Source organism: Sorex araneus, chromosome 5 (genome assembly GCF_027595985.1).
Source record: "Sorex araneus isolate mSorAra2 chromosome 5, mSorAra2.pri, whole genome shotgun sequence".
Taxonomy (NCBI): Eukaryota; Metazoa; Chordata; class Mammalia; order Eulipotyphla; family Soricidae; genus Sorex; species Sorex araneus.
The window spans coordinates 89,436,635-89,460,927 of NC_073306.1; the positions used below are offsets into that span (position 1 = coordinate 89,436,635).

At 47.5% G+C, this 24,293-nt stretch overlaps 2 protein-coding genes across 5 annotated transcripts in view; both read left to right on the forward strand.

Annotated features, from left to right (window-relative positions):
- Positions 1–348: 348 nt before the first annotated feature.
- Positions 349–6,067, forward strand: LAMTOR5 (late endosomal/lysosomal adaptor, MAPK and MTOR activator 5). Its single transcript, XM_012935378.2, has 4 exons — positions 349–851; positions 1,749–1,810; positions 4,500–4,617; positions 5,863–6,067. The coding sequence occupies exons 1-4, from the start codon at positions 817–819 to the stop codon at positions 5,921–5,923; spliced, it is 276 nt and encodes a 91-aa protein (XP_012790832.1). The 5' UTR covers positions 349–816; the 3' UTR covers positions 5,924–6,067.
- Positions 6,068–10,238: 4,171 nt separating this feature from the next.
- Positions 10,239–24,293, forward strand: part of SLC16A4 (solute carrier family 16 member 4) — a 55,454-nt gene continuing 41,399 nt past the window's right edge. For 3 of the 4 annotated variants that reach the window (XM_055140083.1, XM_055140081.1, XM_055140084.1), the window contains exons 1-2: positions 10,239–15,120; positions 17,596–17,702. In XM_055140083.1, the coding sequence (XP_054996058.1) occupies positions 17,616–17,702 (87 nt within the window). In that variant the 5' untranslated portion in view covers positions 10,239–15,120; positions 17,596–17,615. The remainder of the gene's footprint in view (positions 15,121–17,595; positions 17,703–24,293) is intronic. The other variant, XM_055140082.1, reaches the window with a different exon arrangement.

Below are 24,293 nucleotides of genomic sequence, written 5' to 3' on the forward strand. Positions count from 1 at the left end.
CTCCGTAGGATTCGTAGTTTGGACAGAGATTATAGGTGGCGTTCTTTCCTTGTTTTTACAAGTGTGCCCTAACTTGGGGGCGTAGTGGGGGAGTACATCAGGCATGCTCAGGAATTACTCCCAGTTTAGTGCTCCGGGGTCGTCCGAGGAGGTGAGGGGAGCCATCTGCAGTGCCAGAGATGGAATCCAGACCTCCTGCACGCAGAGCATGCGCTCTCACCCCGTCTGTAAACAGTCCCACTAGTCTTCTTCCAAATGGCGCTGGGCTGCTGCCGTGGGAAGCACCCACGTCTTCATTAAAACCCTGACAGCTTCTGAGGGTGGGGGGAGGGTGTGTAACGGTGCTCCACCTGGTCCTGCAAGTCGCTTTGTGCATGTCTTATCCCGCAAGTCCGGCCAGCTTCACTGGTGTCCTGTCCCTCTCCTGTCCCCACCCCAGCGCCTGGATCAGATCCGACCCTGCGTGACCCGCCGATTCCGAGTGGGCAGAGTCCGGATCCAAAGGTTAAAGGGCACTAAGACGGTGAGAGGCGGGAACTCCGGCGGGCGGGGAAAAACCGCGCCGTCGGGATCCGGAGGCGCGCCAGGGTCAGGTCTCGGCGCAAGTCACGAGCGGCCACCCGCACCCTTCTCCCAACTAACTCCCGGGACCAGCAGAAACGCGAAACCGGCTCCGGAAGTTTGTCCCTCTAGAGCCGCCGTCCCGGCCCCCGCCCGCTCGAGTCACGTGACCGCCGAGCACTTGCGGCCTGCTTGGAGGACGGACGCTCGGTTCTGCGGGGTCTTGGGCTGGAGCGGCCGGCGGAGGGCGGCGGGATGGAGTCGACCTTGGAGCAGCACTTGGAGGACACGTGAGTGGTGCGGCATCTCCGGCCTGTCCGCGGGTGGCGGCGGGAGCAGCGTGGGGATTCCGCGCGGCCGCTCGGACGGCCGTAGCCGCTGGTCCGGCCTCAGCGCAGCGGTCCCGCATGACCCGGAATTAAATCCCGCGGCGCTCCGCACCCTTCTTCCGGAAGCGTCTATACTGCCCGGGCCTGGGCCCCCGACATCCTCCGAGCTGAACTGGGTTGTGCCACGGCAGTTTCCGAAAATGGGTTCGTGGGGGCGGGAAGCACCTGCCGTGCGGAGTCGAGCCCTGCGCTGTGGGCGTGCCCGCGGAGATGAAGGGCACCCCGGATGTTTTCCGCACTTAGAGCTCAAAATTGACCAGGAGTAAAGGACGGTGAAACACCGTCGCGGCGCCAGGGCCCGCAGCTTCTCGCGCCCCCTTAAGAGGCCACCTGTGAGCACAGTGTTTCTGCAGTTTTAACTGTTTTTTTTTTTTTTAATTGATTGGTTGGGATTTTGCCCCCATCCCTACCCCGGGGGCGTGGCTTAGGAGACTTCGGGGAGCAAACTCCCGCTCCCCTGAACTGCCTCTTGGCCCCTTCAACAAGTGCTTTAAATGAGTTGGTATGCTACTTCCTGCATTCCTAAGGCGGCCACAAAATCTAGACAGTGCAGTGTTTGCAGTCCCTCAGAATGCTGCTGCCCCTGCCACCATGGTTTCTTTCATCAGAAAGGATTTTTGGCTGCTTAAGTCACTTATCACCTGGGTGTTCACCTATAAAAGCAGTAATGCAAAAAAAAAAAAAAGATGGAGATACACCGATTTAAAGTGCCTAATGTTAAGTAAATGCCTGCTAGTTATTACAAACCAGAATTTCACTTTCTCTCATTCTCTTTATCCCCTTTGGCCCTGACATTAGAATGAAGAATCCCTCCATTGTCGGTGTCCTGTGCACAGACTCACAAGGGCTGAACCTGGGCTGTGAGTATCTGCCCTCAACCCCTGCTGGATCGCACACTTAGTTTTGGGTGTTGGCTGGGAGCCTAGCGCTGTGGTGCCGTTTTCGCCTAACACTTCTCTAGGATTTTCTGGATATTTTTGTGAGAGATGAAATTGTCACTAGATTGTAAGATTAGAAATGGGGATTTTTTGGTTGGAAAATTTATTTTTGTTTGAGGGGCCACACCCAGCTGGGCTCAGGTCTTTACTCTTGGCTCTGCTCAGGGTCCTGGTTGTATGCTGGGGACCATATGGGGTGCCCAGGATTGAACTTGGATCAGCTGCGTTCAAGGCAAGTGCCTTAGCCCCTGTACTATCTTCTGGCCCCTCTGTTGAAATTTTTAAAGATAGAAATGTATCATATCTTGCAGTTTCAACACTATATATCTACACTGTGATCATTTTTTATTATGGTAAAGAAAGATCTGAGATGGTGACTTTAGTTACCATTTATTGATTAGCAATGGGAACAACTGAGGAAACAAGGCTTGACTGTTGTCTGGCTTCCTCTAGGTACCATTTGCTGGCACTGCTAGATTTATAGAGTATATCACCTCATTTTCAACATGACTCTGTTTATTCTAACTTTTGTCTAACTACACCTAACAGTAAGAGAATAGGTAGTAAAAATAGGAGATTTAGACTTATCTGAACATATCTGGATTCGACCCCACTCTCTCCTTTGCTAGCTGAATAAACTTGGACCAGAAAGAATCTTTCTGGGGATTGGAGAGCCAGTACAGAAGTTAAGGCACTTGCATGTGGCTGAGGCTCTGACAGCCAGCTGAATCCATATATATGGCCCCTAGAAGCACTGCCAGGTGTCGCCAAAACAAAGAACCATTCTGAGCCCTGAGCCTGTTTCTTTACAGAGTTACTATTTGGTAATTATAATAAAAAAGAATTGCATCTCTTGAGCTCTTATGTATGCCAGGCACCACTGTAAGTCCTCTCAAATATACTGTCTCAATCAGTATATTTAATCAGTAACCTTACCAACCCTGTGAGGTAAAGACATTGAAGCACATGGGCCAGGGAGATGGCACAATAGGTTGGAGCTCACGCTCAGAATGCAGGAACCCTGAGTTCAGCCTCCAGCAACACAAAGTCAAGATCAGAGCCAAGCACTCGTTGGATGTGGCTCAAAAACCCAGGGGTGGGCGGGGGGGGGGGAATTGAGGCAGTTACTCAACAAATGTTGAGTAACTTGCCTAAAGATACACAGCTGTTAAGGAGTTGAGCTAGGATTTTGAGACTAGCTTTAAAGCTTCTTGCTCAACACATTACAGCTACAGATTACATAATATTTGTAAAATACTTAGCACAAAACCCAGGCATAATAGTTAATAGATAGTAACAATTGCAGGCGAGGAAATAAATCCAGAAAGGTGAATAAAGCATTCAGTGAATTCATCTCAGAACCAGTAAATTAAGAATTCTCAAACTCCTTGTTTTCTTTACTGTAAAAAACTTTAAAGCTCTGGTTGCAGGTAAAAGGTCATTTGTTAACTCTGTTATGTTTTACATATAATCAGTTGGGAGAAAACAGGCAAAAAGTGTTTTGGTTGAGAAGCCTGCTAATCGGTGCTCAGGAGGCCTGGGGGACTGACCATTAGAGCACAGATCTGAGGATTGCTGCTTGCTCAGGGATCTCCAAAGCTGTCCCCAGCTATGCTGTACCCAGGTGCCAGGAATCACAGGCCTGGCATGTGCTCAAAGCTGTGTTAACTCCCAGTCCCCATATAAAAAAATAAAATGTGTATGAACAACAGGACGACAGTGCTATGTGTGTATATTTTGTATGTATACTTTCATACCTCTATTTTTATTTAAGTCATTTTCCAGGTTCGTTAATGGGATGGCTAAAATTCAAGTGTAGAAGCCTAAAAGTAAATTAATTCCTTCCAAGAAATATTCAGAGCCCAAAAGGAAAGTTGCATTTTGTCTAGTTACTGTGTGACCGTGTTACAGGGAATCAGTCATCTCTGACAGGGCAGCAAGTCACCCGGATAACTTCTGGCAGGCCAAGTAGACTTGTGTTAGACATATAGAAGCACATTGTAAACAGTAACTGCTTTTAGTACTTGAACCCCAAGAATGAGTTCCTACCTGCAAGCTCAAACATTTTTGAGTAGCTAATTCAACTGATACTTGAAAAATTTATCCTAGTAGAAATAACTGCTCCCAAATACTCACATATGCTGTCAAGTTGATTTTACAGCTCTTACATACAGACTTTTATATCTTCCAAGGTTGAGCCCAGTAAAAGAAAATCAGATTCCCTGTGAGGAATTAATTAGTATGAACAGGCGTTTCAACTTGCTGATTTTTTTCGTCCATCTTACTTTTGAATCTGCATTTCAGTACCCTTTAGACAAATTTATGACTTGCAGGTTGACTTAAATTACAGCTTGCTTTCATGCTGGGGGTGGTGCTTTGTGCTGGCAATAGGAATAACTTTGGAAATGAAGCTTGAATGATTTTAGAACTGTTGTCTGGCTTTCTCAGTGATGTGACTAGCTGAGTGTCCAGGCAAAATCTTTCATGTCAGCACCCAGTCTGCAAGACACTGCGCTAAACCTTTGTGTGAATACTTCAATAAAAGATACTTCTGTGGCTCTCTACTCATTTCTGCATAGCCAGCCAGCATGTTGTTGTCCCTGTCTTCCAGGCCGTGGGACCCTGTCAGACGAACATGCTGGAGTAATCTCTGTTCTAGCTCAGCAGGCAGCTAAGCTAACCTCGGACCCCACTGATATTCCTGTGGTGTGTCTGGAATCTGATAATGGGTAAGCTGATGTCAACACGTCCTTCTTTTCCTTTTTTTGTTTACTGGGCAGTGCTCTGGGCTTACTCCTAGCTCTGTGGTCAGGGAATAGTCCTGGCGGTGCACAGGAGACCATATGGGATGCAAGGCAAATGCCCTACCAATGTACTGCTGCTCTGCTCTGGTCACATTCCATTCCTCTTTGATGCAGAAAAATTCCAGGGCCAGAAGTGGGAGCCAGAAGGGGAGCTCAATGGGCAGAGCACATGCTTTGCATGTCGGAGCTCTCTTTTCAGCCTCTGGCCCCAAGTACTACCAACTATGGTCCAAAAACCAAAAAAAAGAAAAAAGGAATGGCATTTTCTGGGAGATTTCATTTTTCTGAATAAAATAATCCTCTACAATTGAATAAAATAATCTTTTTATAAAATCAAGACTCCCAAAGAAAGGCTATATGTCATTTTATTAGGTTGTGATTATGGTTGCTTGACAACGTTTCACATACCTAAAATTAGGTCAGCTCTGGTTGTGGGGTGCCTTTGGGGTGGGGGCGGGGAGAAACCAACCTGGTTCTGGCCCCCAAACAAAAACAGTCCTTCGGAGAAGGTTCTCTGCTGCTCAAGAATACAATAATAAACTTGGCTGCTTTTGGGGGGCAGGGGGTGGTGGGAAAGGTGCTACACCTTCAGTACTCAGGGGTCATAGCTCATTGGCACTGTGGTGCTGGTCATCCTGCCGGCAGAGCGTGTGCTTGGCCCTACTGTCCTCGGCTGAAGCGTTTGCGTGCATGTGCTGTGAGAGGCCATGAGCAGGGACTCGAGACCACCAAGGCCAGTTCTGAACTCCCAGTCTCTCCAAAGAGACTACCACAAGCAGAGAAGAGTCTTGTGATAAAATAGTTGTGGGTAAAGCAGGATATAAACCTCTTTACAGTATGATCAGAAGAGAGGAGGCGAAACTGTTGATACAGTGTACGTGCAGAGAAGTGCTTTTGGTCAGCTGTGAGTGACAAGATTATAGGCTTCATTTCAGTTTTGTATTTTATTATTTCCTGCATTTCCTAAATATTTTTGTTATCTTTGTACGTTGTTTTAAACATGGAAAAATGAAGAATATTTAGTTGTGTCCCAAACCAGTTTCTCAGCCTTTTTCTGACTATGGTCTCTCCCCCACCAGTCCTCCTGGTTAACGTGGTTTCCTTCTGTGGCTGCCTTAGAATATTCTGGGGACCCTAAACCAAACAGCACCTTGACCCCTTCCCTTTCAGGAACATCATGATCCAGAAGCACGATGGTATCACTGTGGCCCTGCACAAAATGGCCTCTTGACACCTCCCGTCTGTCTCCAGCCACCTGGCCGAAGGATGGGGGCTTCCCTGTGGAAGAGCCGATCGTGTTCTGAGACCACAGGGCCAGTTCACTTTGTACATAGAACTTTGTTATGTTCAATAAATCTTATTGGAGGAAAGCTTGCATCCTTTCTGGATTCGTTTTTTCTTTTTCTTTTCTTTTTTTTCTGGTGCTGGGATTTTGAATCCAGCACATGAAAGGCAAAAGTGCTCTGCTACCGATCTACACTCCTTGCCCATTTCCAGATTCCTTCGAGTCTTACCGGAGATTCATTTTCTTTCAACATCCCCATCTACTACTCTCTTCTCTTTCAGAAACTTCCTAAAATAACACATACTATCACAAAAGTACCTATAGGTATTTAACATAAAACCCACTCTATCAGAATAGTAGCTATATCAGTATATACTAGGCAGGTACTAAGAACTCATATTCTCACTAACAACACAGTATGATAGTTATGATAGTTCCTTGTGCACTTTACCTGTATGCGGTGTACAGGCATGACTCCCTTGTCTTTTAAGCATTGTCTCAGCCCATGACCAATGGTGACCCTCTTCTAGGATTAAAGCCAGTATGTACCATAATCATTAATCGTGATAGAACAAACAAGCACATAGATGTCTCTGGAGGCACTGGCAGCAGTATTTTTATGTGAACCTGTATTTTGCTTTTGGGGGCCACACTTAGGGGTGTTCAGGACTTACTCCTTAGGGTTTAAGCTCAGGGATCACTCTGGGAGGGCTCAGAGGACCATATGTGGTGTCAGGGATCCAACCTGAGTTAGCCGCATACAAGGCAAGCACTTGACTTGCTGTGTAGTCTCTCCAACCCCCACAAACATATCACTAGATAGTAAAATGAAACATTCTGGACCCAGGGAGATACCTCAAAAGGCTGGAGCATAGGCTTTACCTGCTGGAAGCCCAGATTCCATCACAGACACCATGTGTTCCCCTGAGCACCATCCAATGAGAGCCACAACCAAATAGGAGACTGCTGACAAGCTCCACCATCACTGTATACAAACCCCACAAAGTACCAGCTTTCCAAGTGTGTGTCCCTGGTCACTGCAACAAGGGAAAGGATGGGGGAAATATTTTTGGAGGTTGGGGGCATGTCCAATAGTGCTCAACGGGCTTATGTGTTACTTTGATCTGTGAGGTGGGAAATAAGATGCTGGCAGGTAGGAAAACTACCCTCCGGTACACGTCTAACTGCTCTTTATGAATTCCAGGCCTGGAGCTGGTTCCCGAGCACTGCCAGGAGTTAACTACTGGAAGTGCAGAGCCAGGAGCAAATCTGAGCATTGCCGGCTGTGGCCCCCAAACACAGAAGAATCCCAGGCCATATCCAGTTTGTAGAATGGGGTTTGTAGGGCCGATAAAGCTTAATGAGTTAAGCTGATGCTTTCTTGCTGGAGGCCCAGGTCTGCCCCTAGCCCCTCATGGTCCCTAAGTACCACTGAGAGCTACCCCTGAGCACTGCTCGGTAGGGCTCAGAAACAAAAGAGAACGGAGATGGCAACAAGTGAGAGTCCAAGTTAGTTTTTTGGGGGTTGGGGTTTGAGGTCAGAACCCAGCAGTGCTGGAGAGGCCATGGGTGCCAGAAGTCAAATCTCGGTCTAGCCTCCTACACCATGTCTCCAGCCCCTTTGAGTTCACTCCTACACAGTCCAGTGCTTTTCACTGTGTCCTTCTGGGGCTCTTATTTCCAAGGAGAAAAACTTTCTTTTGCTCTGTTTTGGATTAGGGGAGGAATACCAGTAACCCAGTGGTGCTCAGGGGTCACTCCTGGCTGGGAATCAAACTGGGGTCAGCTGCAAGGGAGGAGTCCTCACTCCCACGCTCTTTCCAGCCCTCCTCTTGCTTTTTGATTAACTTTCCGTACTTAGCCTACAGTAATCAGAACCAACACTGAGTAAGGTTTGGGTTGTTTTCCTGGGACCACACTGGGCAGTACTTAGGGGTATCCTGTAATGGGGTACTTGTGAATCATTCCTGGCAGTCCTTGGGAGATCATTAATCTTATAGGGGACCTCTTCATCTCAAGAGATATTGGCCCCATTTTATGGAGGAAGAAAACAGATTCAGCAAGATAATTAGCTCAAAAGGAGAAAGGGGCAGAAAGGGAGCAGGAGAAAACAATCAGGGAATTGAGTTGTGCGGCTGATGGACAGAAATGGCACCTACTAGAGGGCATCACAGTTGAACTGGATGGACAGCCTAGTGGTTCAGTAGTACACACATCCGGAGGCTTGCTATGTACTGGGGAGGTGCCCAACCTCCCTCCCTGCTGCACTTAAGAGCAAACAATGAGTACTTACCAGGGGCTCCCCAACCGCTATGCACCATTGTGCCACACAGCTCCTGCCCCTTTGCCCACAAGCCCTGCCTGATACAGAGCCTGGCACCTTGAGTGAAGTCAGTTAATGAATGAATATCTGAACCTACTTTCTCATTTACTTCCCCTTCTTCCCTTTGACACTGTTGCTGCCATGGCTACAGGGCTCACACACTTGGTTGTGGTGCGATAGAGAGCACAAGCTTTTCTGTGCAAGATGCTCAGGATCCCAAAGTTCAGTGCTGTGGGGACCAGGCTGGGCATGTGGGGAGGTACAGGGGATCAAACTCTTGGCCTCATGCATGAAAGACTGATGCTGTACTACTGAGCCATATTCCTGGACTCTCGTTCATTCTTAAGAACAGCCTTTGAAGTAGGAGACAGCGCACCCAGGTTTGCTCATAAAACATAAGATCTGAGTTTGGAAAGGGTGCCGGGCTGGAGATGCCTGATGCTCAAGAGCTGGAGCTGGAATCAGATTGTATAAAGGGTTAGCAACACCGCCTTTGTGGGGAATAATTTTGGTGTAGAGGAGGGTTGTTTTATTTGGGGGCCACACTAAGCAGAGTCAGAGGCTACTCCTGCTGGGATGTTGAAGGTTCACTCCTGGCATGCTTGGGGGTCTCTGTGATGCCAGAGACTGACCCAGACCTCCTGAATTCAAAGCATGCTCTTTAGCCTCTGAGCTCTCTCCCTGTCCCCCAGGGTGATTGAGCCACAGGGCACTCTGACCTCTGGCTAAATATTATTTGGATGACCAGAATGACATTACTGGGTGGAAGGGGCATTTTAATCAGCAGCCAGGATAAAACTGTCTCTCCAATTGTCTAGGTCTCACTGAATTCCTTGAAAGCAGGAACAGAATATGAATAAGGAAAGATTCTTCCTTTATGTGACTGTCTCTGAGCTGGGACACCCTGCATTCAGCCTTCACTCATCCTAGCACCTTCAGTATGAGCATTTGGGAGGCAACCCCAGAATCTGTGATCCAGCTCCTCATAGGATCAGGTCACTATCTCCATCCCATCCACTCTGCTTCTCTGAAAACCCCAGCTAATACAACACCCCAGGTTTGATGATTCACCAGGATGATGCACAGGATCCAGTGTGGAATTTTACTCATGCAATTCACTATGGTGAACGGATACAAAGCAGAATCAGCAAAGGGAAGAAAGGCCAAAGCCAGAAGAGCAGAGTACATGCTTCCCCAAATCCTTTATCCGAGTCAAACAGGATGTACTTTATCCCTGTGGCAGGGGTGGTGGAAGTTGGATAATGACGCCCACCAAGGGCTCATAAGATTCGGTGCCCAAAGGGATTTTTACTGAGGAAGACAGTAGCTGTCTCCCTAGAGTTTACTCAAAGTCCAGATTTGCAGAAGAAAAGCAAGAGTTCAGCATAAGCCACTTTTTTTTTGGGGGGGGGGATAATTTATGCACAGTGGTCTGCTCGTTTTTCAGGGGGAATGTGCAACCCTCGGGAAATCTAAACTCCCAGATGTCAAGTAGAAGGCAGCCTTGTTAGTGTGAATGAGGATATGAAAAGGTTCGACTGAAAATAAGATCTCTGCATTCTACATGGAAGTGCTGTATTATACTCTAAGTCCCCAAGGGCTTGTCTGGCAGTGGAGCGAAGGGAGTAGTGGTGACTTAGGAAATCATATTATATTCTTAGACAGATTTAAGAACAGGAGTTAGATCAGAAGTGGAGGGAATTATGTTTATGAAGTTGCTTGAGTAACAGATGTTAAAGTGCGTTGTTTTTTTTTTTTCCTGTTGTCATTTTCCATTTGTTTTTTGGTTCGAGGGGCCACACCTGGTGATGCTCAGGACTTATACATGGCTTTGTGCTCTGTGATCACTCCTGGCTCAGAGGCCCATATGAGATACTGGGGATCAAACATGGGTCAGACACGGCATGTAAAGCAAATGCCCTACCTGCTGCACTATCTCTCCGGCCCCAAAAGAATCACTCACTCTTGATGTTAGAAGGTCCAACCTGATCCTTGGCATAGGAATATTTATTCTTTTTCCTGTCCCACAAATAGAATCCAGGGCCTCACAGACATGTGTTCTATGGCTCAGCCATAGCCTCGATACCCTGTTTTGTCTTGGGGAGGAGGGGGAGCAGTGAACACCTGAAAGTGCTCAAAGGTCAGCTCTCTTTGGGGTTTTCTCCTACTGAAGGTTCATTTAAGCTGTACCCCATCACTGAATCAGCTTTTCCACCCTCACACCCTAGAGCCTCTTCCCAAACCCAAACCACTGTGTTGTCCTGCTAGCACTTTAACCCAAAGTAGCCATGTTCAGTTTATTCAAAAGGAACATGCATAAATATGTACAGATCTTCCAGATAAAATATGAAAAAATACATTTTGGCCTCAAAAAATACACTTTGGTTTAAAAACCTGGAATGTTGGTGCTGGAGAGATGAAAGGCAATTTCCTGTTGACTTAAAAAATTTTTTATTATGTTTTTGATGTGGAAGGTGGAGCAGAGGAAGGAAATGGAATAAGAAAGTTGAATTATTTCAGTAGTTTTCCAGGAAGTTCAATTGTAATCAACTCCAAAATTCAAGAAGAAAATCAAGTTTTGTTAAAATTTCTCTATCCACCTTTCATGGGAGGTATGGGGGAGCAGATAATCCAGTATAAAGCCATTAAAATGAGGACTGGGGAAAGGGTTCAGACTCCACTGAACTAACCTGAATCTTCCATCACTATAGGTGACAAAAGTGCTAAACTTCTTCTGGGCTTGGTTTCAGAAATATAAACATCTCATCCCCACTGAGCAAACTGCATGTTTTCTCCAATAAAAGAAGGATAGCCAACCCCAGGGAGATGGCTCTCAGGGCCAGTGGGTCCCACCTTGCCTGCAGATGGTTTCCTTTGGTACTGCAGGGAACCCTAAGCACCCCAGGCAGTGACCTCTGAGCACTGTATCAGGAGTGGCCCCACAATTCGAGGAACCACAGAGGCAGAGGTACCTGGATTCTGTGTCCCAACCCCTGTCTCGAGCACAGGGAAACTGAGACACACTCAGTATATATATATATATATATATATATATATGTATATATATATATATATTTTTTTTTTCAGTTTATCTGAGCAAAAATCAATCCACCTGGGGCAGAATGAAACCAAAAATGGTTGGGGCCAGAGCAATAGGACAGTGGGTAGGGCATCTGCCTTGCACAAGGCCAACCCTGGTTCAATTCCTGGCATTCCATATAGTCCCTGAGTGCTGCCAGAAGTAACCCCTGAGCAAAGCTGGGTATGACCCAAAAGACAAAACCAAAACCAAACTCTGAAGTGGTTAAGAGTGCTCAGCTAAAGGAAGGTGGGGGACTCTGTGTGTGTGTGTGTGTGTGTGTGTGTGTGTGTGTGTGTGTGTGTATGTGTGTGTGTGTATGTGTTAAAGTCTAGTTGGTTAGGACTGGTTTTGTTACCTGTGTGTGTGTGTGTGTGTGTGTGTTAAAGTCTACTTGGGTAGGACTGGTTTTGTTACCCCCAGACCTCTGCACTTTCGTTTTCATTTGCTTATGCCTGTTACCAAGGATGGTATTCAAGTCACCTCAACATAATGTTTTTTCCTATTCTTTTATTTATTTATATATTTGTTTGGGGGGGGGGGTCACACCCAGCAGTGCTCGGGGCTTAGCTTACTTCTGGTGGGTTCCAGCGGCCATAAGGCTTGCTGGGGATTGCAACCAGGTCAGCTGTGTACTAAGCAAGCCCTATCCACTCACTCTGGCTCCTTTCCTGTTGTTCTGGCTGACTTCCTTGGGTTTGCTCCAATACCAGAGGTGCTCGCTAAGGTACAACTGTATATATTTGCTGGGGCACAAATTCCTCCTTATCCAGCCAGTAAGTAATTCTATGATCTAAAGCCAACTTAGTAAGAAAGCCCAGCAACTTTGGTTGCGTAGTTGTGTGGTTGTACCTTTGTGAGAGAGTTAAGGATAGTTGCATGAGCTCAGGAACATTATCTTCCTGTGCACTAACAGGAAGAACAATTGGTGAAAAGATGAAAGGAGTAAGAGATTCATGATGGAGATCAAAATTTAAATCCATGAATTCAGAAGAGCTGTCTGTCTCAAGATACTCTGTGTTTTGGGACTGGAAATGCCCACACAGATTTAAAGTTTACCTCTGTCTCCAGCGGGTGTACCATTCCCAGAGTCTGGAGGTGCACTTTTCATTGCAAGGTGTAACCCCAGCATTCAAGTCCCTCAAATCTGACTGCCACTTGGGTACTTAGGAGAACTTGCTATATTCTGATTCAAGAAAATTCAAGGGCGATCTTGGTTCTTGGGCAGAGAATACTGAAAATGTTTTGTTTGGGTTTTTGGTTTGGGAGCCACACCCAACTGTACTCAGGGCTTATCCCTGACTCTGTGCTCAGAAATTACTCTAGGGAACCATATGGGGTGCTGGGGATAGAACCAGGACCAGCCACATACAAGGCAAAGACTTACCCCAGTATTGTGCTTGTTGAGTACTGGTTACAGGGCTTGTACTCACACTGTTGTGCTGGGGTTGAACCCCCTACTCAGCATGCCGTGGGGTCATACCTTAAAGTGAGTTATCACTGGGCCCCCCCCAAGACTGATCTTCTGAAAGCCTTTCCAGGGTAAGAAGCCTAACTCAGGACTCACCGTCAGACTTGGGAGGATATTTCCTCTCTTCTCAAGGTATCCCATGATATCTTGAGGTTCCTGCCAGGAAATGACGATTGTTACTCACCAGATCAGGATGTTAGGAGCCCTGCAAACAGTGTGCTGGGACTTTATTGGCTCCATAAAGTCAAACTTCCTTTCCCACAACTGTCTGATGGGATCTTGTTTTAAGGCAGATTCTCAAATCCTCTACATTATAGTCAAAGTCTTGGGAGTAAAAACAGCATTTCCCATTGTGTCCTATTATAGGGACTAATTTTTATGGAGTGCATGCAAGTAACAACACTGGCATGGAAAATAAATTTCCAAAATTCTGGATGAATCAGGTAGCAGCACTGTAGCACTATCATCCTGTTGTCATCGATTTGCTCGAGCAGGCACCAGTAACGTCTCCATTGTGAGACTTGTTGTTACTGTTTTTGGCATATCGAATATACCACGGGTAGCTTGCCAGGCTCTGCTGTGCAGGGGGATACTCTTGGTAGCTCGCCAGGCTCTCCGAGAGGGACAGAGGAATCAAACCTGGGTTGGCTGCGTGCAAGGCAAACGCCCAACCCACTGTGCTATCCGCTCCAGTCCTAGGATGAATCAGGTAAAAAGAAAAAAAATAAATGTTTCAGTTACAAAGGCATACATTACCACAGTTGTATGTCAGAGACAGCTTAAGAGAAAAATCAAGGTTTCCTTAAACCTGGAAAACAAAACATTAAGGAATTAGAAATGTCTCAAGGAAAAAGAGGTAAAGAAGTTAGAATCAGCATCAGTTCATTTAATCCTACATTACCGATTCTTGTTCTGTTTGAATGCAGTCTTTTTATTAGTTCTAAATTTTTTTTTTCACTCTTTTTGGGTCACAGCCGGTGTTGCACAGGGGTTACTCCTGGCTCATGCACTCAGGAATTACTCCTACAGTGCTCGGAGGACCATATGGGATGCTGGGAATCGAACCCGGGTCAGCCGTGTGCAAGGCAAAAGCCCTACCACGTGCAAGGCAAATGCTGTGCTATTGCTTCAGTCCCCCCAAAATTCTTGCCCATTGAGGTTTATCATCTTAAAGTTAAGAAACCTGTATTCTACACAGCAGCATCAGAATCATTCCCCTGAATCTCTCTGAAGATGAACTTCTGCAAAAGCATGAGGATAAAAGAGTAACTGCAAATGTCAAAAAGAATTCAGAGCCAAGAGTATTCAATACACAAGATGATTCTCAGAGACGTGAGTCCACCATCCTCCACGCTGTGGACCTGTTGTTTAATAAAGCTCTCTCTCTCCACATCACCTTGTCTCTCTCAATACACTGGCACCAAAGAGCAACTGCAACCTGGCCTTTGTGACTGCAAACTAACCACATGTGTGCCCCGACAGGCAGAAAGCCACATTTTCTGGGCACTGAAGGAGACAAAGGTGAAATCCAAGACTTTCTCTGGGAAGCATTCACTAACTTCAGTGTCTGATAAAGTCTTCATGCAGTCACGAGGTACTAGGATCCAAGAAAACCTTAGGCAGCGCCAGAGGCATGGGAGAGCCAGGAGCTTAATTGGCCCAGGTGCATAGCACCACACCACAGCCCGCCACTCACCACACCTGGGGGATCCAGCATTTCAACACTTTATATAAAGATGCCTAGGGGAGTAACAATCACTGAAAAGCAGAGCCAACCTGGAATGCTTGGGAGACCCCCATGAAGAGATGCTCAGGAGAGAGACTGACACAGAGAAAAGTTGGGTGGGACAGCGCAAATGGGTCAGCATACTTGGCTGTCTGCGACCCCTGCAGCATTCGTTGGTTGATTTTTGGGTGCTGCCTCAGCTCAGGGCCTCCTTGTGGGGTTAATTTAAACAACCGTTACCAGAGGATTTTCCCCTTGGTTTAGTGTCAAAGCCGCCTTTGGATAAACTGTGCCTGTGAGGCGTGGTGCAGGGGAGGGCGGTCTGGGAGGGTATCCAATGACGGCCTTTCCTCCGCCCCTCAGGAAGTAAAGTCCACTGGCCAGGGCGCCCAAATTGGCTCTGACCTCGGGTTCCGACAAGGCTCACTTGTGTTCACAGCCCAGCCAACTGCCCGGGAACGCAAGGAACGGTCTCGAAAACTGCCTAATTTCTTTTTCTTGGCTTCATCTGTGGAGAAGTCCCTGGCTGAACAGCACATCTAAGGTAAGATGAAAGGGGGTTGTGTGCTGGGATGATTTTCTGGCACGACTGGAGTGATTGGCATCTCCGGAGACTCCCCCACCCCCCTCCCCCGGTGCTGCTTGCCAGCGGGCTGGTTCACACCCACTGGGTGGAGCCTCCCTGGCCGGCGCCACCCCGCCTTCCTGTGGGAAAGACAGTGGCTGTCCCCTTCCTCTCTGGGTTAACTCTCTTCTCTTTACCTGGACACAGAATTATTTCATGGAATCACTGGCGAAAAGGCAGTGGGCACAGGGACCATCCGCTCTTGAACACTTGAGCACATTACCTCCTAAGCAATAGAACGTTTTCCTGAGACTACCACCACATCCAAGAGCCACTGCTTTGTCTTACAGTCTACCTTCACACCTCCTTAGCGCTCCTGTGGCACAGGGCCCCTCAAGGCAGTCGCTGTACTATTTTGTCCCTTTGGACATTATTTCCCCTGGAGCAAGTGCTTGGGGAAGTAGTTCCCACGGGCCGAACCCCTTCGCGCTTTATTTCTCTGAAGTCTAGAGCTCCCACAGAGGGCCTCACCTAGCTTCCCCAGGCTTTTGGTTGGTGGGAGGACACCAGGGACAGTTCTTGGTGTGGCCACCCCATGAATCAGTGGCTGTGACTTTGCCACGGACTGCTCAGCAAGTCCTGCTGGAAAAGGCCAGTAAACTGACGAGCCATCTTGCAGGCGCCATTCAGGCTGCTGGCAAAGATTTTTGTGGTGACTTTGATGTTCCTCAGTTCATTCATCCTTTATTCCCAGCGTTCATCCGGTTCAGGGTTCTGCCTTGATTGTGGTCATGGAAGACAGAGCCAGAGAGTATTTGAGGCCGTCAGGCTTCCAGGCAACTAAGGACAATCGAAGTGAGCTCTCAAAACCCTGTGGCCTTGCCATGTAAAACCGGGCAACACGCCCCCAGAAAAGCCCTGTGTGAGGAGTCTCCCAAGCAATACTCCCTAAGGGGGTACTTAGGAATCCCTTCGTTTGAGGACCTCAGGGCCACATCTGGAAGTGCTCCTGAGTCTGTCACAGCTGCACCCTGCAATGTCTGGGGACCATATGTGGTGCTGGGGATTAGTCAAATGCAAGGGAAACACCTTAACCACTGTATCATCTGCCTGGCCCTCTTGCTTGAATTAAAAACAAAACTAAACTGGGGCTGGAGTGATAGCACAGCGGGTAGGGCGTTTGCCTTGCACACGGCCGACCCGGGTTCGAATCCCAGCATCCCATATGGTCCCCTGAGCACCGCCAGGGGTAATTCATGAGTGCATGAGCCAGGAATGACCCCTGTGCATTGCCGGGTGTGACCCAAAAAGCAAAAAATAAAATAAAATAAAATAAAATAAAAACTAAACTAAACTAATAGGGGCCTCCCCAGGGATTCTCAGAGGGCAGTGCAGACCAAAAAGTGCATTCCCCCACTGGCAATGAGGTGTTGCTCAGGCCAGCAGTGCTGTGGGTGGGAGGTGGTGGTGGGGAGATCCTCTCAAATGCCAGGCATTTGAGGTTTTGTCGGGGGAGGGGCATGGAACGGAGGCCCCCCCACCCCTTCCTGCTTGCGCAAGCTTTGTAGTTGAGTGTGGAGTGTCTAGAAACAACTGCAAAAACGAGAGTAAGCCATCCTCTCTTAGAGCAGGTGTCTTTGAAGAAATTACACTTCAAGTAGACTTTATGCCTTGCAGGGGGCCATACCTGGTGCTGCTCAGGAGCTACTCTTGGTGCTTTGGTCCCTGGCAGTGATCTGGGGACCACATGGTGCCAGAGATAGAATATGGGTCTCCTGTATACTCTAGTCTGTTGAGGGCGTCTGGCCCCTGATCTAAGCTTTCAAACTTTTGAAAAACATATTTTTTAATTAATTTATTTATTTTTGCTTTTTGGGTCACACCCGGCGATGCACAGGGGTTACTCCTGGCTCTGCACTAAGGAATTACTCCTGACGGTGCTCCAGGGGGCCATATGGGATGCTGGGAATCGAACCTGGGTCGACCGCCTGCAAGGCAAACGCCCTACACGCTGTGCTATTGCTCCAGCCCCAATTTTTAATTTTTATTGAATCACTGTGAGATACACAGTTACAAAGTTGTTCATGATTTGGTCCACCACCATTGTCCCCAGTTTCCCCCTTCCCCTGCCTCTATGGCAGGTCAGTCTCTCTCCTCCCTCACCCTCTCTCCCCCTTGAAAGATATTGAAATGTTATCAGATATATCCCTTTGCCTCCTCTCAACACTAAACATTCAACCTTTCTCTGTGATATGAAACTACTTGTACCAGGCCAGGCCAGTAACTAAAGGGCAGAGTACATGCTCTGCATGCGGAGGCCCAGTTTGATCTACAGCACCACGTAGTCCACCACAAGCAAGTGTAGTCCCTAAGTCACTGAAAAATTTGAAAAAACACCAATGTCCAGGTCAATATCCTGTAAACTGACACAACGATGTCTTGGGTTTGACACAGGAATCTGTAGATAAAGCATCATGCCGAAAAGGGAGAGGAAAGCCCACACCTACACACAAGTCCCAGATGGAGGCTGGGGATGGATGGTCGTGCTTCACTTCTTCCTGGTAAGAAGATAATTCCCTCCTTTTCTATGGTCTGACAGGAAGTCCCCCACCCACCCGCCCTGAGAGACCCAGAATAGCCTGATTACAAGATCATATATGAATTCCTCAGCACGTGAGTGTGGAGAGGGCAAGACCTGAACTGCCATTACCTGCTCACCCCAATGCCTACAGTGCACAGTGAAAAAATGCCCCCCAGCCCCCTAGTGGAGCAAATATCTATCTAACTCCACTCCTCCCCACCCCTTAAACCATGGTGTGCCCCCGCACCACCAGCTGCCTGGCTCTGGGTATACTGAAGTTAAAGAGTTTGGAGACAATCACACACTTAACCATCCCACCCAGACAGCTTATGCTAGAATCAGGCCTGATGTCTAGTCCTTGAATGTCGAGAGGGAATGCAGAATCTGAAACCATGTGTGTGTTCACATAAGAGGAGGGGGGCCGACGAGGCTCTATTTCTCCCGCCGCCTGCGTTCGGTAGTCTCACGCCGATTCCCCCACTCCGGGGAGGCGAAGGAAGGAACGAGTGCCAGGTTGGTCGTATCAGTTGCAGTTTATTCCAATCTCTCTCTCTCTCCCCCTCCCCAATCCCCCCAAGCCCCGCTCACTCTCACTTCTTTCGCCTTGTGCTCTGCTTTGGTATCTCCCCAGCTTCTGTGCACTCTCACTCTCACTTCTTTCGCTTTGTACTCTGCTTCGGTATCTCCCCTGCTTCCCGTGCCTCTCTGTGTTCTTCCTACTTCTGTGCCTTCTCCCGCTTCTGTCTCTTCCCCCCTTACTTCTCCTACAGTCTTAATTTACATAGCAATCACATAGGGTGGTAACACAAGGTGGGTCGGAACATTAATACATCAACAAAGAGGTAAGATCACTCCTCAAGGACAAAATCTCATCTAAGATTACTAGGAGATCTGCTCAAGGGTGGGATCCAAACAAGGGTGTGTCGCTTTCTCCTTTCCTCAGCTAGTAATCCACTTACATAGTTGTAGTATATCTACTTCTAATATTTCTAGCAATGTCATTCTGTATGAGCACAGTAAGAGATATAGACTATACATTCTAGACCACAGTCCTCAGGCCAGGTTAATCTTCCTAACCCCAGCAGGGTCCTAATCTTATCGTTACATTTGGATCATGACAGCATTGTCCATGATCATGCCCTCAACTTATAGTTGAGTATTGTGGCACTTTGGCCTGGCCCATTTCGATGCCAGGGTAGCTCACAGCATGCCCTGGGTCCATTCCGTCCCTCGTCGGGACCCTGCTTTTGGGGTGCTAGGAACTAAGGGCAACTGAGTTGAGAAAGCAGATGCCCAGGAGTAAATATTATTTGGAGTCAATCAACTCCCAAGTTACAAAGCATAATATTAACTGTCTTCCTGTGTCTATACAGAAAGGACATTGCTTTAAGGTAAACTATGCAAAAGATAGGATCTGATCTTACAAGATAACAGAATCTGATTAAAGAAAAGGTGATTAACTGGTTGGGAAGGAGGGTGCAGAGAAGAGTTTACAGATAAACAAAGGAATGGGAGTGACTCGGGAGCACTGTGATGGGTGTAACCCTATAAACCTAAGTTCCCTGCAGCAAGGCTGAAAGGACAAACCCTATGTTCTCCTACAAAACCAGAGCTGAATTTTTCCACTGCAGCTATCAGCAAGTGGAGGACATGCTCTGGATTTACTTTTGGCGGTGTGCAGTGATTCTGGCTCTGTGCTCAGGAATCACTCCCAGCAGTGCTCAGGGACTGAAGAGGGATTGGCCAGGTGCAGGCAAGTTCTCCCCACGTGCCATGTCTCTGGTCCCTCTGACTTTAAAATGAGCCCCTTACCCTCACCCCACTCTTGGGTAGGTATGTGAACAGTGGAGAGGTGAGCCACTGGCATGGATATTCTAGAATGTTGGGGAATCCTTTCATTCCTGTTCTCCAAAGACCTTATTAGCTCCACTCTGAGGTTCTGAAGGGTCCCAGAGAAGTTCTGTTCCCTTTGCGACAGGCTCACAAAAATTCTGTCTGTGGGTCTCCACATATTCTACTCTGAGGACAGAGAGTACAGGTATGAGTGCCAACAAGCAATCCTATTGCCTGCAAGCTGGGTAACTAGATCTGTAAATAGGATGGGAACACATAACACAGGACAGGGCAGAGGTCCTCAGTCAAGATTTATGTAAAACCAAACTACCAAAATGCTTAGGGATAGAGTGACAGTACAGTGAGGAAGGCATTGTTGGCCTTGCCAACCAGGGTTCCATCCTCAGCATCCCATATGGTCCCCATAGCACCGCCAGAAATGATTCCTGAATGTAGAGCCAGTAATCCCTGAGTATTGCTGGGTGTGACCCCCCCAAAAGAGCCCAAAATAAACTACCCAAATGGCCAATTTATTAAATTTGAAATTATCAAAGAATGTGTGTGTGGGAGGGGTTCTAAAATGTTACTAATAAGAAAACTAAGTGCGTTCTGACAGAGTCCGCCTTTCTTCCTTGTGGAGGGAGCCCGCCACAGGGCTTTGCACGACTAATATGAGATGCCCAGTTCCTTACCTTTCTCCCCAGGAGACACCCTCCCTTTTGCTATTTTTGTCCTAGGAGGATTAGGAAGTCATTTGACCAACTTGGTGTCTCTTAAGAAAAATGATCTATGGTCGGAAAGATGACATGGGGGTGAAGATCCTTGCTATGCACCCCAATGACCCTGGTTCAACTCCCCCACATTTGGTCCCCTGAGCACAGATCCAGGAATAGCCCCTGAACATCACAGGGTATGGCCCAAATCCTATCCTCCAAGGAAAGAAAAATGATCTAACAACTAGATTAATAATGCATATCTTTTTTTTTTTTCCCTGAGGTTTGCCTGTAAAATATACACAAAAAAATCCAGGTCCTCAAAATGTTAACAGTTAACACAGGCCAATGACCCACTGTAGTTAATGGATAATGACTTCGCCTTACTTTCCTGTGACAAGTGCTCTTTCCCATACACAGTAGCTGAATTCTGAAAACATGAGGAAAAAGTCCCAGTGTTGGTTTATTTTTTTTTGGGGGGGGGGTGTTTGGGCCACACCCAGAGTGATGCTCAGGTGCTACACTCAGGAATTACTCCTGACAGTGCTTGGGGGAACCACATGAGGTGTCAGGGATCAAACCCAGGTCAGCCAAAGGCAGGGCATGTTTTCTCCACCCAAGCCACCTTTCTGGCACCTTCCTTTCTTTCCTCCTTCTCTTAGTGGTATGATCATATTAAAGGCTCAATTAATACTTGTTACGGGAAACTGGATGGATGAATCTCATTGATGGAAATACTTAAGCATGAACAAGGAAGAAGATGGTGAGTAATGACATGGGCAGGGTCTGTATGACACAAGAACATTATCTCTATCATTAGGTAAAGAAGAACTAATCAAACAAGGATACAGGGCCATGGAAGGGGGAGTGGTTGTGGGGTGTGGCAGGGATGGCTTTGGATAGAAACAGTTGTAAAGGGCCATTCAGGTGGATAATGGGTTGGTCGGAAACAGGCCTAGGACTGCTGCAATAATCGAGGGAGAAAACATAAGACCAAAAATCAAGGGAGTAGTTATGGAGATGGAGAGAAAATAAAATAGGTGACAGGTGACAGGTGGAGGACTACAAGATTTGGAAAACAAAGAGTGTGTCAGGGGGTCCTGGGTAGCAACCCAGGGCAACTCTGGGCAGCTTGCAGAATACATATGCTGTTCACTGGAAGATGAAGGAGGGGAGACAATCGGGCTGGCTCGGTAGATGTTTTTGGACATTCTGAGGAACTTGTGACATAACCAGCAATATGTTCATCATGGTCTGTATGCCTCTGAAGCATAGGCTCTGGGTAGAAACAGTACCATTAGCACACGTGACGATCTGAGGGTATAATATGTGTGTGTGTAAATCAGTGTCATCAAGACTGAGGGTGTGTGTGCATGTACATGTGTGTAAATCAGCAGGGAGAGGGCAGAGCAAACAAGTCAGAAGCCCTGCGAACACAATGCACTCCTCCACCCCCGCCCACAGAGGACACAGGGCAGCAGAGAAGCAGTATTTAGGTGATGAGCACATAGGACTGAGGTCAATATCGAGCCTTTGTTCCTAAACAAGGAAACCTGATACTTGCTTGGGTCCTTGGAGTAGGGGCCTGAGAGGGGGTAGGCACTGGTCATTACAGAAGTTTGGGAAAGGTCAGCAAGAACAGAGCCATGTTAAGAGAGGAATCATGGAGAGGAACATGTTACTACAGACTTGCTGACCAAATCTAGTACTTTGCATTCGAACAGGACTGCTGGAGCCGATCCAATCCCCTTTACTACTGCTGAAGGGAAGTATACTTTTAAGGATAACTAAGAACTGAGTGGGCTGGGATCAGGCACAGGAGAACGTCTAAGGGCTAAGGGCTTTTAGTTTGAGGGTGAGGTGGGACACACCTGCTGACTGTGAAGGCTGCTCAAGGCAGTTCTTAGGGAACCACACAATGCCAGGAATTGCACTCAGCCCTTTGTACCATCTCTCCTGTCCTGTCCCGGGGTGGGCGCGGGGTGGGGAGGGCTTTGATTGTGGAGTACACCCATTCACAAGTCCGATAAGGTCTCTGGAGCAGACCTGAAACCTGGGAGCAAAGTGCGGGACAAAACAATGTGTAAGAAGAGATTTACTGGATCTATTTAGTTAACAAAAAAAAAAAAAATCTAGACTGGGGAAAAGTTTTTTAATATCTTCGTGTCAAAAACAAAGGAAGGTTACAACTTAAGAGGAAAGGAAGATAGAAAAGTGTGTCCTTGACCTTCCTGCCAAGACTCAATGGAAAACAAACTCCATCTGTTTTTCTGCCAGTCCAGGGATCCAACACAGGGCCTCACACATGCAAGGCAGATGCTCTACCCCGAGCTATATTCACAGCCCCAGACTCAGCTATTAAAGACAAATCCTATTTACTACTGCTATATGCAGACATCAAGAACAGAGCAGAAGGAAAGGCTCTGAATCAGGGGTGCGGTGGGGGTGGCAGCAGCTAGCCAGTCAGGTGACTGAGAACACAGAGCTCAGCATCACAAAGATGCCTGTGCAGAAGTCACAACTGCACAGGCCAGACAGTGCTACTTACAGACTGTGGCATCACTGCGGTGCTCCCCAAGGAACCAGCCACTGCTCTGTGTTCTGAACCCAGAGACAAGAGTCTGACTTGAATCAGATCTCTGTATATTTCTGGAAAGGGACCTTGTCCAATAGGATAAGACATCCTGTTTCACTACTGAATATATAGACCTGGAGCTTGTAGCAACTACTGGCTCCAAATAAGGAAAGTTTTTTATCTTCTCTCCAATCAGAATGGGAAACTGATATGAAAGGATTTGCTTCTCCCCAGCTCCAGCTTTTACCTTTTGGGAGCATCACTCTAGACAATAGTGCTATCCAAAGATCCAGAGAAGTTTTGATTACTAATAGTAGGTAAGGGCTGAAGAAAGTGGCTAAGAGCAGGCAGGGTTCTGTCTTGGTAGGTAAATAATACCAACCAAAGAAAAAAGAGGGGGGGGAAGAGAGGGGGGGAGAGAGAGAGAAAGAGAAAGAGAGAAAGAGAGGGGGAGGGAGAGGGAGGGAGGGAGGGAGGGAGGGAGGGAGGAGGGAGAGGAAGGGAAGGAGGGAGAGGAAGGGAGGGAGGGGAAGGGAGGGAGAGGGGGTGGGGGGGGAAAGGGAGAGGGAGAGGGAACAGGGGCTAAGACTGTGCCTTGCAGAAGGCTGATCCCATTTCAATCCCCTGCACTACCTGGTCCTCCCCAGCATTGCTGGCTGCAGCCCAGGGTGGTCCCGGGTGATGCCCAGCACTGCAGGGCCCAAGCAGCATCACATCCTCATAGCCTCATTTTGATAAAAAATCACTGAAAAGGGCCCCCAGGAGCCCCCAGAACACTGAGGTCCCAGCCCTAGGGCCCAATAAAAGGGAGGAAAAGAAAAGGATAAGCAGGTGTGTGGTTAAAAAAAAAAAGATTAGTTTGGGGTGGGCTGACTTAAGATAGAAATAAGACAAAAGAGTTCAAAGCTCTAGGAAAAGTAAAATTTCACGAGAACCGAGTGTTAAGTATTGCCTGGTGAAGACTTCCTCAGTCTTCACATGAATCAGGCAACATTTTTTTTAGGTCAGCTTTGCTGTCTGCTTTCGAGTTGAATACCCTTCTTTCTTCTCTTAGATGATTCAAACTGAAACATTTTCCAGGTATTAAAAAAGTGGTAATACTGCATTCACAGAAGAGGATGCAAAACTTCTGCAAAGCTGTTTGCCCAAGGTCCTTAGTCTTGCCCAAGGCTACTGGGGAGGCAGGATTCAGGCCAAGGGAGACTAACTCCAGCTCAGGACTCAGAACTCCTCCACCACAAGGAGTCGTCCACAGCCATAGCTGTGAGAGTGAGCAATTGTCCATGGAGCAAGTGTTAAGTTAGAGAGAGCAACATCCCAGGGAGAAAACCTATACCTGATCGACAAGAAAAAAGAATGTATGGAATGGAGCCGAGGGTTTTGCAGCCCTTCAGAAGTACTGCATGGCCAGGCTAAAAGCAAAAACGTAGGCTTGGGCAACCATGGGAAG